Genomic DNA, 14,126 nt, shown 5'->3' on the forward strand with positions numbered 1-14,126 from the left:
TCTAGGATCCCCCACAATCCCCACTTCACCTCCCACATGCATGCTCCAGTGGATCAGAGATGGCTTGGAGCTCTCCGCCCCAATGGGGTGAAGCGGGGTGGGGAGGGCAGAGGCCAGCCGAGCCAGGGTAGTGGGGGGGGACGCGGGTGGGGACTCAGTTGGGGGGCGGGACCGTGGAAGGTTGGGAGACCGTTGCAGAAAGCATTGATCATGTGGTGGCGGCGCTGGGCGGAGCCGAGAAGTCACGTGATCCGGATGAGGTCACGTGGCGGGGGCGTTACGAGGAAAGCGAGGTGGGCCAGTTCGGGTCACGTGGCGCGAGGAGAGGTGGGAGGGGCGCTGGAGGGCACTCGCGACGACGGCGGCGGCGGCAGCCGAGTCCGCTGCTTTGGGTCGCGCCCCACGACCCGCCCCTCACCGCCGCCACCCTGCTGACCCCCGCCTTCCCTTTGCACCTCTCTTGCGCTGGGTCGGTCCTGTCCTGGCTTGCGCGTCGGTTAGCGGGTGTGCGCAGGCGCGGCGGGGGCGATCAGCCCCGGTGGGTGGGCGGCGGAGCCCGGGAGCGCGCGGGCGAGACCATGGCGGGCAGCGGCGCGGGGGGCGGTGGTGTCGGGGAGACGAAGGTGATTTACCACCTGGATGAAGAAGAGACTCCCTACCTGGTGAAGATCCCGGTCCCCGCTGAGCGCATCACCCTCGGCGATTTCAAGAGCGTTTTGCAGCGGCCCGCGGGCGCTAAGTACTTTTTCAAGTCTATGGATCAGGATTTCGGGTGAGCGCGAGGCCTAGATTAGGAACGATGGGGGCCGTGCTGTTGTGAATTGGGCAATATTGAGGGGTACCGGTCTACTCTGGGACTTACTGGGATTTTCTGGGCTACAGTGGAGCAGATTTTACTATACTGGGGTAGATTGGATATCCCAGGACGGGCAAGGTTATGCTTGGACAGATTGAGGCGCGCTGTACTGAAGGAGGACAGTCTAGGCTATACTAAACCAGATTAGGTAAGATTAGGCTCTACTGGAATGGAGTGGGGCACACTTGTTTATTTTCGGATATTCTGGACTGTGCTGAGGCAGACTGATCTATCTTCTGGTAGTTTAGTACATTGTGAGCGGTCCTGTATTACACGGGTTATGCAGAGATAGTGTGGAATTTGCTGATATAGATTGGGCTATACAGGGCAATTTGGGATGTTCCGTCCTGTACTAAGACACACGGGATTGCTTTAGGACAGTCTAATCTGTAGTCATGCCAAGTGCTGTATTGGGATGCCATTCTGTTTTTTGCTAGGTTCTATCAATTGATCTTAGTTTATTTGGGGGCTTGGTTTTTATTGGAACACTCAATACATGGGCAGACAGGGCTGTTGGGGGTCTATGTTAGTGCAGACAGCTGTATTGGGATATTCTAGTCTGTATTGGTACAGACAGCTGCTTGGGGTGGGGGGAGGGGGCGTTCTAGGCTGTGCTAGAATAGACTGGGCTATCCTGGGGGGAATTTGGGACATTCTGGGCTAGAGTGGAACTTTAAATAATGTGTAAGTCCATTTGTGTTTAGAGCCTTTGGGACTATGCTCTCTCTGTCCTCAATCTAAGCTCTTGAGTGAAGGTGGGATTAGGCTGGGATAGCCTGGATTCCAGGAAAGCTGAACAGACTGGGCTCTACCTAGGAAGATTGTTGGATGTTGGGAAGGTGGTACTGTCTTGGGAGTTACCTTGGATTTAAATCAAGGTTCTTCTGTTTGGTAGCAATGTAATCTTGTGCAGTTTATTTAACTTTTGTGCCTCGATTTCATCTGTAAGATGGAGTTAACCAGAGTAAAATGCCTAGTGCAAGTGCATGGTACACAGTACATTCTTGGTGAATGGTCGCTGTCAATATCAGTACTGAGTCTGACTAATTCTTAAACTAGGTTATGGTCATACAGGATAGAATCGTTTGGCAGGCTGGACTATGGTGCAACTGGGTTATGATGTGAAGAATACTACATTGTGCTAAGAAAGATCAGTGGTGACTGGACTATTTTGTCACGTTGATGGTAAAGGGGACTAAATTGACATAGATCCAGGCTCCTAGAATCATATTAGGTTAAAAGGTTAATCAAACAGGATGTCCTCATTTGGGGTGAGAGAGTCTATTCAGGGCAGTATCTCATAGTTGATGTGTGTATCCGTTTAGTCAGCAAATATCTGTTAATGCTTATGAAGTATCTGGTACTTTGCAGTGTGGCCAGGACACGGTGTTGAACAAAATAGGCATTAATGATTTCATGTGATGATTGAGAAGGAGCAAGTCCTGCACATCGAGGGAACCAATGGGAGAAATGACCCCCCTGGTGCTAGACTTTGTGGTCTGTCAGGAGGAGCAGATGGCTTAGCGCAGAGTTTTGTGCCAGCTGAGGCACACGACAGTGTGACTCTGGGCTCTTCCTCTCCTTGGGAGTTCTCAGGCTAGTGAGAAAATACCGTTCGTTGGTCATGGGTATTCTTCCTCAAGGGGAGACAGCACATTGGGACATCTCTCTGGAAGTGTGTTAGGAAAGTAAGGAAAGCAAGGAAAGCCTAACAGTAGAGACTTCGATGAGGACCCGAGCCTTTTTTGGGGGAAGGTGTGTGAGGAATAGGGTAGAAGTTGGGTGGAGGCTGCCAGCAAGGCTCTTAAAGTTAGATATTTTGGGCCAGCTGAGGCAACTTTAGGGGTGGGTCTTTGAAATTGAACTGAGAGGTTTGAATCAGACTCTAGGAAATCTTCGGAGCAGCACTGAGCCCCCAAGGATGAGCTGGGGAGCAAAGGAGAAATAAGGAAAAGGAGTAGAGTTTGGAGATTTCTTAGGTGTAAGAGCAAAGCTTTTCAACGAAAGAGAAGAAGGCTTGGACAGGGTGGGAGGAAATCAACATCCGTGAGCTGGATGAAGATTGGGAGAAACTTTGAATGCGGGCGGGAATGGGGGGAGCCCGTCCAGTCTCCCTCACCTGTGTCTTGCCTCTCGGCAGGGTGGTGAAGGAAGAAATCTCGGATGACAACGCCCGCCTTCCCTGCTTCAACGGAAGGGTGGTGTCCTGGGTAAGGGGCCCTGGCTCTGAGGGCCAGTCCCTCCCGCATTGCCAGGCTCCTCTGAGCCTCGGCCTGTGCTGTCGCCTGCCCCACTCAGTTGCTGGAAGCTCTGGCTCTTTGCCGCCCTACCTGTTTGGAGAGCCGGCCAGCTGGAGCCCCTCAGCCTTCTCCTTCTGGAGCCCCTAATGCTGCTGCCTTTTTGTGCTTTTCTTTTGACTCTCTCAGGTCCTGTCCCCTTTTCTAGTCCTTTCTCTCACTCCTACCTCACGTGCCTCATTTCCCCATCCAGCCGAGTCTCTCTTATCACTTGCACTCTTCTAGCTAGTGTCATCAGATAACCCCCAACCTGAGATGGCCCCCCCGGCCCATGAGCCTCGGACAGACCTGGCGCCTCCACCCCCACCACTACCCCCTTTGCCACCGGAGAGGACCAGTGGCATTGGGGACTCCAGGCCGCCATCCTTCCAGTGAGTCCTTGGGATTCTTGAGTCCAGGGGAGTGAGGGGAGAAGGAATCCAAGCCCCTTGGGAGAGAAAGCCGAGGATGCGGAGCCCTGTCCCTCTGACTTGGGTTGGAAACCCTCTCTGTCCGTCTAGCCCTAATGTATCCAGCAGCCGGGAGAATCTGGAGCCCGAGACAGAAACCGAGTCAGTAGTGTCTCTGAGGCGGGAGCGGCCTCGCAGGCGAGACAGCAGTGAGCACGGCGGTGAGGGGGGCTGGCCTGGAAGCTGGGGAGACCGGGAGCTGGGGAGGGGTTGGCTCAGACCCAAGCATCGATGAGGGCCCGGCACTGGAGGCCTGGCTCCTGAGACTGGTTCCTCCTCAGCCGGGGGCCACCGGCCCAGCGGCCCCTCGAGGCTGGAGCGCCACCTGGCTGGGTACGAGAGCTCCTCCACCCTCATGACCAGTGAGCTGGAGAGCACCAGCCTGGGGGACTCGGACGAGGACGACACCATGAGCAGGTATGGCTCCCCAGGCCTCCCCGGGGCACCAGTCAGCCCTCCCACCCTTTCCCTTGGCCCCATGACTACCCCCGCCTGGCGTGCTCCCCTGTCCACCTCCTGACAGGTTCAGCAGCTCCACGGAGCAGAGCAGCGCCTCCCGCCTCCTCAAGCGCCATCGGCGGCGGAGGAAACAGCGGCCACCCCGCCTGGAGAGGGTGAGGGGCTTCTCATGGGGACAGCTGGCCCTCGGGGATGTTGGGGGCCTGGACCGTGGTTTAAAGGGTGCAAGGCCCAGGCAGTGAGAACCCCTGGGCTCATCCTGTGTTGTTGAAGGCACTTGAGCTCCTTCCCTTTTCCCCACCACAGACTTCATCCTTCAGCAGTGTCACTGACTCCACCATGTCTCTCAACATCATCACGGTCACACTGAACATGGGTACGGAGGGGCCCAGGGCTGGGGGCTGGGAGGACCTGGTCTCCAGAGCTCCTAGAGGAGAGGCACACAGCCAGGGCCTCCCCTCGTCACCTGGCCTCCCTCCACAGAGAAGTACAACTTCCTGGGCATCTCCATCGTGGGCCAAAGCAATGAGCGGGGAGACGGTGGCATCTACATAGGCTCCATCATGAAGGGTGGGGCTGTGGCGGCCGATGGTCGCATCGAGCCGGGGGACATGCTTCTGCAGGTGAGCCGGGGCAGGGCCACCTGCTGATTCTGCCGGGCCGTCAGCCCCTCGCCCCCATCTATGACCCACCACCCCTTCCTGGCAGGTGAACGACATGAACTTTGAGAACATGAGCAACGACGACGCGGTGCGGGTGCTGAGGGACATCGTGCACAAGCCGGGGTGAGGCTCCAGGCTGCTCCCAGGTCCTCAGCTCTGTTCCTTCATCTTGTCTCCTTTTGTTTTGTCATTTTTGGAAGCAGTGAAACGTAATGCCCGTCAAAAGATATGTAAAGCAAAAATGCATAACATAATGAGTAGTTCTGGAATGAATGCCTCTATCCCCACTGCCTAGATCAGGACCTAGAAGATTGCTGACACCCAAAGGAGCCCCGCAGTGTCCCTTCCCAGTCCCCTCTCCTCCCTCCCCCAGAGGTCACTGCTATCCCGATTCTTTGGTCATCACCACGACAAAGAAAATCTTCGTGTTGGTTTCATCACCCATGCACATAACTGTGAACAACAGAGCTTAGTGTTACTCGTCTTTGGACTTTGTGTGAGCAGGGCCATGCGGCGTATACTCTCTTGTCTTACTCAGCAGTGTGTGTTTGAGTTACCCTGTCGGTGAGTCACCACGTTGTGGAGCCTTCCGCCCTCACCTTCTGTGGCCCAGGCGCATCTGTGCTCTTTCTTCTGTTCCTCTTTCTGTCCCTCTCCCACTCTCATTCCAGGCCTCCCTGCTCCTGAGGCCTCTCCTCTCACCCGTGCTTGACTGGCCGCCTCTTCTCCACAGCCCCATCGTGCTGACTGTGGCCAAGTGCTGGGATCCCTCTCCGCAGGCCTATTTCACTCTCCCGCGAAGTGAGTGGTGCTCAGGGCCTGCCGCTGGGATGATGATGGGTGTTAGGGTGGCGCTGGGGCTGGGCATCTAGGCTCCAGTGAGAGGAGGGTCAAGGCGGGGGCAGGATGGGAGTCTGAATCTGGGAGGGACAGGGCTGGCTCTCTGGGACTGGGAAGTGATCATCTTGGTGGCCTTCTCTGTCCCAGATGAACCCATCCAGCCAATTGACCCTGCTGCCTGGGTCTCACACTCTGCTGCACTGACCGGCACCTTCCCCGCCTATCCAGGCTCCTCGTCCATGAGCACCATTACATCTGGGTCCTCTTTGCCTGATGGTGAGACCCCAAGTTCAACTCATCCACCCTCTCTGGAAGGCCTCCTAGTGTGGTGTGACCTTGCACTCCATGGGACTTGGCCCTACCTCTGATTCCCCATTTTTCCTCTGCCAGGCTGTGAGGGCCGGGGTCTCTCCATCCATACAGACATGGCATCTGTGACCAAGGCCATGGCAGCCCCAGAGTCTGGACTGGAAGTTCGAGACCGCATGTGGCTCAAGATCACCATCCCTAATGCATTTCTGGGTACTGCTGGGCCCTGGGCAGGTGGCGTGGGGAGCAGGAGGAGGCCAAAGTGTGGAGGGGTGGGTGGCCCAGGCATGGGTGAGACAGGAGCTGGGGAGGAGAACCTGAGGCCTTTCTCTGCCCTGGACAATCCAGGCTCAGACGTGGTCGACTGGCTCTACCATCACGTGGAGGGCTTTCCTGAGCGGCGGGAGGCCCGCAAGTATGCCAGTGGGCTGCTCAAGGCAGGGCTCATCCGGCACACGGTGAACAAGATCACCTTCTCTGAGCAGTGCTATTATGTCTTCGGAGACCTCAGTGGCGGCTGTGAGAGTTGTGAGTGCCTCTGTCCCAGCCCAGGGAGGGCGGCTCTAGCTGCCTTGTCCTGCCTCTCCAACCAGACCTGACGCAGAAACCAGCTGGGGTCCTCGTGGACGCTGAGCACTGTGCATTCTGTGCCGGGCCCTGCACTGGCCAACGATGCAAGTGGGGGCCAGCGTCCACTGAGGTTTTGCTGGACGAGCTGTGCGCCTGGCACAGGCGTGTATCTTCTGGGGGTTGGGGTGAGGGGGTGAAGCTTTTAATGAGGCTCATGAGTACGTGTGGGACTTGTGGTGGCCCTGGCTGAGTTTCTGCCCTGATGGCTGTGATGGGTGGGAAATTTCCTGTCTGAGGTCCTTGTTTAACCCCCATCAGGAATGGTTCTGGGGAATCGGTTTCCAGGTCTTTGCTTGATGTTTCAGGGTCTTGGCTTCTCTAAGCGGTGATTCTTTTCTCTTGCCTTCTAGATCTAGTCAACCTGTCTCTGAATGACAATGATGGCTCTAGTGGTGCTTCAGACCAGGACACCTTGGCTCCTCTGCCTGGGGCGACCCCCTGGCCCCTGCTGCCCACCTTCTCCTACCAGTACCCAGCTCCTCACCCATACAGTCCTCAGCCCCCGCCGTACCACGAGCTCTCGTCCTACACCTACGGAGGAGGCAGTGCCAGCAGCCAGCACAGTGAGGGTAAGTCACCGCCAGACACCCCTACAGCCAGGTTTGGGCAGGGTGGGGGCCAAGGTGAAACCAGGGAGGAGAGGCTGAAGCAGGGGCTGGGGCTGCTGAGCGAGCCTGGTCTAGGGCTCAGTTGCTCCCATCCCCTCTCCCCCAACAGGGAGCCGGAGCAGTGGGTCGACACGAAGCGATGGGGGGGCAGGGCGCACAGGGAGGCCCGAGGAGCGGGCCTCTGAGTCCAAGTCTGGCAGCGGCAGTGAGTCGGAGCCCTCCAGCCGGGGAGGCAGCCTTCGGCGGGGTGGGGAACCTGGTGGGACTGGTGATGGGGGTCCTCCCCCATCCAGAGGCTCATCAGGAGGTGCTCCCAATCTCCGAGCCCACCCAGGGCTCCATCCTTATGGACCCCCTCCTGGTATGGCCCTCCCCTATAACCCCATGATGGTGGTCATGATGCCCCCACCCCCACCCCCTATTCCGCCAGCAGTGCAGCCTCCAGGGGCCCCTCCAGTTAGGGACCTGGGCTCTGTGCCCCCAGAGTTGACAGCCAGCCGCCAAAGCTTCCACATGGCCATGGGCAACCCTAGTGAGTTCTTCGTGGATGTTATGTAGAGCCTGTGGTGGGGCCATGTTGGATCTCCACCCTTGGCCTGTCCAGCCAGTACTTGGTGCTCCTGTCCTGTGACTGGGTGTCTTGCCAGTCACATGCTCCTTACTCCCCTGGTGCCTGGACTCGGCCTGTCCTGCGGGCTGCGGCCTGCTGTGAGGTTGTTGCCACTGTGACTCTTACCAGCAGTGCCTGGTTCCTCCCCCTTCCTTCAGGGGGTGTGCAAAGGACCTTTGGTTATTTTTAGCCTTATTGTTTTTTGTAAGCCTTTTGGGGGGTTAAAATAGACTTTCTTACATTTTTTGGACTATTTTTTTTAGCAAACATTTTCTCTTTTATATGAAGAATCCCTGTCTCCTGGGCTCCTTCTGACCCCCAAATGTGACCCCCTACTCCATTTGCCCAGTCCACCATGTCCTGCGCAGGGTGGGGGGGGTCAGCGGTACCCTGGGAAGTGGGAGGGTGCTGCTTACCCTAGACAGCAGTCAAAGGAAGCTGGGGTATTCGGGGGCCGTGTAGCTGCTTTTGTTACTCTATTTATTTTAGTCACATGTATAAAGCACCAAATAAAGCAATAGGGGTAAATTCCCTACGCCTTTGGCTCCTTTCTTTGGGAGGGAGGCAGGCAGCAAAGGAAAGGATGGAGCTACGATAAAAGAACATGACTTGTTAGAAACTTTATTTGTGAGGCAAGAAGTGCTCCCTCAGAGAGCAGGCACATTCCGGGCCCAGGCCCCCTTCAAGGCAGAACCGGGATGGGCAGGAAAGGGGCCAGGGCTTTGGCTTGACAGAAGGCATGTTCTGGGCCAGGCCCTGGTTGGGAGTATTCAGAATCCAAGAGGGTTGCTGGTGACCACGCCACCTCGCTCCACCAAGGCCTTGGAGATGCTTTTGAAGTTACGGAAGAGCTCCTGCTGCCGGGGGTCAGACTGCAGGGCAGCCATGCTCTCCCGTATCCGGGCTGCAGCCTGGGGAGGGGGAGGTGGGGGTCAAGCCTGTTCCTTGAGCTCCCCACTCCTGTACTTGGTAACCCCAGATCTCACCTCAATGCACCAGCTGTCACAGAGCATTTTCTCATGCTGGGCTGTGGGGTGGCCCTCACTGAGAGATCTGGAGGCCCTGGTGGGAAGCAGGAGAAAACAATCCAGGTTGCGACCCTGGCTCATGACCCCGCTGTGGCTCAGGCCTCCCACACTGCCTCCTCACCTGGACAGAACCACCACCATGGCATAGAGGTCAATGGCACTGTCTGCCAGACGCTGCAGCAGAAACTGCTCATCTGTCAGGTAGATGGGGTGGGTGGGGCATTAGTCGGAGGGAGAGGAAAAGGAGTGGGTGGGCGGTGGTGGGTAGAGCTCACTCACTGACAATCTCCTTCTTGTGTTTTATCAGCTTCGTCTCCACCACGGTGGCAAACTGCTCCAGAGCCTGCACGGCCTGAAGAGACAGGGAAGGTACCCAGGGCTCAGAGTGGGGCCCAGCCTCGTCAGCCCTTGATGTACACCATCCCCCCACCTCGACTGCTTACCAGCTCGCCGCTCCGGCTCAGTTCCTGGTGGATGATGCCACTGAGACTCAGGCCACTGCCCAGCCCTGCCCGCCTTAGAGGAAGGGGGAGGGTGACTGGTTAGTTGTCATGCCCCGCCCTGCCCTGCCCCACCCAGCCCACCCCCTAAGCTTACCGCCTCAGCTGTTTGCCTGCCTCTCCTAGCAGGAGGCCAGCGTTCCCAAAAGGATTCTTCAGAGCATGGCCAAGCCCAGAGAGCTCCTTTCCTTTGTTCTTTGGCGGGGTGGAGGATCCAGTAGTCAGGACTTGCCATCCTCCCCTTCTCCTTCCCCCCAATTCTCCCTCTTACCATACAGCCCTGCAGGGCCACAAACAGCCGGAGAATGTCATTCGTCCCCTCAAAGATGCGGAAGATACGAAGATCTCGGAGCACGCGTTCTACCCCAGGCTCCTACCACAAGGGAAGATGGATCATAGCCCCCGCTGGGATGTGGCTGCCCACTCCTCCCAGCCCACGCCACCACCGTGGGCACAGAAGTGTCCAGTACCTTCATGAAGCCCATGCCCCCCATGATTTGGATGCACTCATCTGTCACCTTCCAGGCTGCCTCCTAGGGACAGAAACACCTGAGATTGGTTTTGGAGCCAAGCTTCCAAACCAGGCTCTCCCTCCCCGCAGGCTGGGGACCTCACCGAGCCAAAGATCTTGCTGATGGCGGCCTCTATCTGGAAGTCTATGGATCCCTGGTCCATGTTGGCACTCACCATGTACGCCATGGACTGAGGTCGGGACATGGGAAGGAAGATGGGAAAGGGATGCATCAGACTCGACCTGATCACCCAAATCTGCACCTTCCCTAGCCCTTGCCTTCACCTTCCAACTCCATGTGTCAGGCACATTGAAACATTTGGTCCCCTGAGTCAGTTCATCAGGGGTTTCCAGGCATCTGACTTCTTGAAACAGGTGAAGAGGTAAGGGTGGGGTAGGGTAGGGTAGGCTTCAGGTACCTCTGGAAGCACCTCAGCAGAACAGCACGGCTCTCCCCATTCTGCAGAAGAGGAGCTGACTATGCCTCCCCGCATCCCCTAGGGCATTGGTGTAAAGCTGGAGACCCACTGCCCCAGGTGCTGCTGGGGGTTGTAGTCTGACCCGACTGGGAAGAAGGCCTCGGGGCTCTGGGGAGGGTGGTGTAGCCCTCACCTCAGTCACATACTGCAGCACAGCCATCCGGGCCAGCTTCTCCTGGATCAGCCCAAAGTTGTGAATTTTCTCCCCAAACTGGGTACGATTAGTAGCATGATCCACCTGAAAGAGGGCAGTGTGTTCCAGTGTGGTTCTCAGTCTCCTCTTTCTGGGACGGGGCGGGTCTGGGCTGGGAGGCATGGGCTTTGGCCATAGCCAAGAGTTCAGTTCAGGGTGGATGGAGTCTGGAGCTACTGGCAGAGAGGGGTCTCTGGTGGAGGGAGGGCCTGCGGACCAGGAACACATGAAAGGGGGACAGTGTGACCCAGACAGATTCAGGCTAGTGGGGAACTCAGGCAGGGCACTCACCGCCTTAGCGATGATTCCTTTCATGGTGCCCGCGAGGGCCGCGGCCATGCCAAACCGTCCGTTGTTGAGAATGTGCATGGCGACCTTGAAGCCGCCCCCCACCTCGCCTAGCACATTCTCTGACGGCACCCGCACGCCATCAAAGTACACCTCTGCCGTGTTCGAGGCCTTGATACCCATCTTCTTCTCAGGGGGCCCACTGTGATAGGCAGGGTAGAGAAGCAGAGATGTTCGCTCGACAAGTTGCCATTAAGGAGAGGGAGGCCTGGATCTAACCTGCTGCCGTGTGTTGGGCTCAGTGGTTGCTGGAGCCAAACTTTAGATCAGTTCCATACATATTAGGCCCAAAGGAAACACGCAGTCCAGGTGCCTCAGGTTTTGCACAGGTCCGCAGAGTGACCTGTGATAGCCTTGTGCCCTGGAGCTCAGTCTTGCCCCACCCCGGCTCCACCCTTTCCTCCCCAGCCCACTCACTGGGTAACACCTCCAAAGCTCCTCTCCACCACAAAAGCTGTGATCTTCTCCTTCACAGCCCCCGTGGCTGCATCTGTAACTGGTGTCTTGGCAAAGACTGTGAAGATATCTGCCAGGCCCCCATTACTATGGGAAAACAAGAGGCAGTCAGGGCATGGAGGAGGGAGTGGTGGGGCTTGGAACTGGCCAGAGGTGGGGAGGAGGGAGAAATGGGAAGATTGCCTGATCCAAAGCTTGCTTCCGTTGAGGGTATAGTATTTTCCACAGGGACTGGGCACAGCCGAGGTTCGGATGGAGGCTGCATCTGACCCACTTGAGGGCTCAGTTAGACAGAAAGCAGCAATAGTCTCCCCTATTGGAGAGAGAGAGCTCCTTTACACTGGGCTCTGATAGGTGTGAAAGGTCCTTCAGCCCCGCCCCCCTGGCCCACAGGCATTCCCCCTAACGCCTCTGTGATGCCTTCCCAGAATCAGCCCCAGCCGACATGCCCAGCTACGTGGTGATCTAAGTACTACCATCCTAATTTGTGTCAAGCCCAGGACACTCCCAACCCCTGATCTCCTAGGGCTGCCTCACCAGTTGCCAGTTTGGGGAGGTATTTTTCTTTCTGGGTCTTCGTGCCAAAGAGCAGGATGCCTTTGAAACCGATGCTCTGATGGGCCCCCAGGACGATGCCCACGCCAAGGTCATGCATGCCCACGATCTCCACCAAGCGGGCGTACTGGAGGGGAAACAGGCATCTGGGGCTCTAACTGGCTACACGGAGACCTCCCCTCAGCCTGACCTGAGCATCCCCACAAAGTGTGTGGACAGAGAAAGTGGGACCACGGCAGGTCTGTTTCAGGTCTTGGTGGGCGGGAGGCTTCCTACCCTGTCATCAGGCAACCCCTACCTTAGAGACTGATTAGGACTTGGGAATCTGGGTGAGGGCCATGGCCCTCGGGGAAGGCAGGCAGTTTGGTGTTAAGAAGACCCATGGGCTCCCAGGGTAGATCTTGACAGAGATCTTGGCCCCAGGAGTGAGGAAGGAGCAGATCAGGACACTGGAGGTGAGTGAAAGGCTCCCTCACCTGGGTGTTGCAGAGGCCCATGCCACCCAGTTCACTGGGCACTTGCAGACCAAAGGCCCCCAGCTCCTTGAGGCCCTGCATGGTGGTCTCCTCCACTCCTTCCAGCATGTCATTCTTGGCAGGATTGTTCACCTCCTGGGGAAAGCACAGGATCCCACATCCAGGCTCCTTTTAATCTCCTTAACCTCTCTCTCCCACCCCATCAGGGATCTCAGCTTGGTAGTGCACACCTCAAAGAAACGGGACACAGGCCCCACCAACTCTTTGAGAAACTGTGTCTGGTCCTCGTTGAGCACTGCGGGGGTCGGGTGGCAAGAGAGACGGATAGGTCAGGTGAGGCGGTCAGGGGACACCGCCCCAGTCCACATCCAGCTCTGACTACCTGTGTACTTACCAGACGGGTATGGGAACACCTCATCGGTGGTGAGCTGGCCTTTGAACATCCCCACAGCAAAAGACTTAGATTCCTGCTCAGGGAGAAGGGGGTTTCAGGGAACTGTCTAGGGTGGGTCCACCCCTGACTTGGATCTTCCCGGGCTTGAGGCCACATACCGCCTTGGCCCGCTTTTCTCTGCTCGAAGTCTCAGAAGAGGGGGAGTCAGAATTGTCCAGAACCGCCTGGGGAAAGGGATGATTAGCGAGGCCGGGGGAGGAATGCCGAAATATCAAGGAAAGCAAAGGGGACGAGCGGGTGCCAGAGAAGAGCAGATCCGCCACCTTTACCCTAGTTTCATCCTTAGGGCATCCTGGTCTGCCCTTTCCCCTACTTTCGGCGCCAGGGCAGTCAGCAGGTGACTGGGACCAAGAGGGAGACCCCTGCCGGCGACGGGGAGGTGGGACCCGAGGTGGACTCCCGCTCTCACCCGCCCCAGGCCGCTGTCACTTACCTGGGCGGCCCCACTGGCATAGGGTCGCCAGGCAGGGCCGGGCCGGAGATGCCCCAGGAACGCACTGGGCCGCGAGCTGTAGGGATTGGGGGGTTCAGTCCTGGCCCGGTCCCCGGGCCTGCTGTCCCATCCGCCCGTCATACACACACTTTCCGCACCCAAGCTGCAGCAGCTGCCGCCCCACTCTCGGGCCTATCCTCGCCGCCTGCATCTCCTAACCGCTCCGGCCGCCGCTGCCCTGAGCGCTGCTGTAACACTCTCTCAGGTCTGCCCAAGCCTGGTGCCCCTGCCCTGACTCATCCTCCACAATGCACCGGGAGGCGGGTGGGCGGGGCTTCCGGCTGCCGGAGCATGCTGGGAGCTGTAGTTCTGGAGCGCCACTCAGCCCCTGCATTCTGGTTGACCCAGGGTCATCTCCAAACGTTCCTTGTCTCCCTCAAACTCTTTCATCTCGCTTGTCCCAACTAGAGTGTAGCTATTGAAAGGGGTGATAAAACAGGCTGGGGCGGAATAGGGAATAATTTAGCCGATTGCAGCTAGAGGGATGGAGGGTAGGCTGAAGGGAGAACTTCCCAGGTGGAATTAGAAGGGGGAGCGGGGAAGAGAGAAGTGTAAGATAGATGCCAGAGACAGAGGCATGGAAAGTAGACTCTTTGGGATCCCTCTTCAAATCCATCTCCACCAAAAAAAAAAAAAAAAGGGAGGGAAATGGTGGGGTGCAGGACTCAAGTTGGGTGTGAGTGCCCCAGGCATATTCTCCTGAGACCTAGGAGGTATCACTGACTCTGGAAACAGCTAAATTTTCGCAGTAGGAAGGACCCCCAGGTTTGCTGTCTCATCCTCAGGGCCTCTGAGGCCTTCCTGAACATCTCTCTCTCTGCCCTCTGTTCCTTCCTGAGACCAGGTTGTCAGGCTATACCTCTGGGCAGATGGATTCTTCCCAAGCCCGAAGAGAACTGTAGCAATTCTTATG

General features: G+C 57.3%; 2 protein-coding genes across 3 annotated transcripts; one reads left to right on the forward strand and one right to left on the reverse strand.

Moving 5' to 3' along the window:
- The first annotated feature begins 304 nt into the window (after positions 1 to 304).
- On the forward strand, positions 305 to 8,251 carry DVL2 (dishevelled segment polarity protein 2). 2 transcript variants are annotated; one of them, XM_031676196.2, is made up of 15 exons: positions 305 to 772; positions 2,997 to 3,066; positions 3,379 to 3,524; positions 3,654 to 3,763; positions 3,884 to 4,019; positions 4,126 to 4,216; positions 4,368 to 4,437; positions 4,545 to 4,684; positions 4,770 to 4,846; positions 5,457 to 5,524; positions 5,711 to 5,839; positions 5,954 to 6,085; positions 6,221 to 6,400; positions 6,853 to 7,071; positions 7,220 to 8,251. In XM_031676196.2, exons 1-15 carry the CDS (start codon positions 579 to 581, stop codon positions 7,666 to 7,668), a joined length of 2,211 nt encoding a protein of 736 aa, XP_031532056.2. In that variant the 5' UTR covers positions 305 to 578; the 3' UTR covers positions 7,669 to 8,251. The 2 variants fall into 2 exon arrangements, with proteins under 2 accessions (XP_031532056.2, XP_031532057.2); XM_031676197.2 differs by having other exon boundaries at positions 3,654 to 3,751.
- Positions 8,252 to 8,325: 74 nt separating this feature from the next.
- Positions 8,326 to 13,470, reverse strand: ACADVL (acyl-CoA dehydrogenase very long chain). Its single transcript, XM_015251635.3, has 20 exons — positions 13,312 to 13,470; positions 13,154 to 13,229; positions 12,819 to 12,884; positions 12,661 to 12,733; positions 12,497 to 12,561; positions 12,267 to 12,401; positions 11,773 to 11,917; positions 11,419 to 11,548; positions 11,197 to 11,322; positions 10,723 to 10,921; positions 10,372 to 10,476; positions 9,864 to 9,950; positions 9,719 to 9,781; positions 9,520 to 9,621; positions 9,346 to 9,443; positions 9,192 to 9,264; positions 9,028 to 9,100; positions 8,870 to 8,942; positions 8,707 to 8,782; positions 8,326 to 8,631 (listed from the first exon to the last, which is right to left on the reverse strand). The coding sequence occupies exons 1-20, from the start codon at positions 13,362 to 13,364 to the stop codon at positions 8,491 to 8,493; spliced, it is 1,959 nt and encodes a 652-aa protein (XP_015107121.2). The 5' UTR covers positions 13,365 to 13,470; the 3' UTR covers positions 8,326 to 8,490.
- Between the last annotated feature and the right edge of the window lie 656 nt (positions 13,471 to 14,126).

The sequence above is a fragment of the Vicugna pacos genome, chromosome 16 (assembly GCF_048564905.1).
Source record: "Vicugna pacos chromosome 16, VicPac4, whole genome shotgun sequence".
In the NCBI taxonomy this organism is placed as follows: Eukaryota; Metazoa; Chordata; class Mammalia; order Artiodactyla; family Camelidae; genus Vicugna; species Vicugna pacos.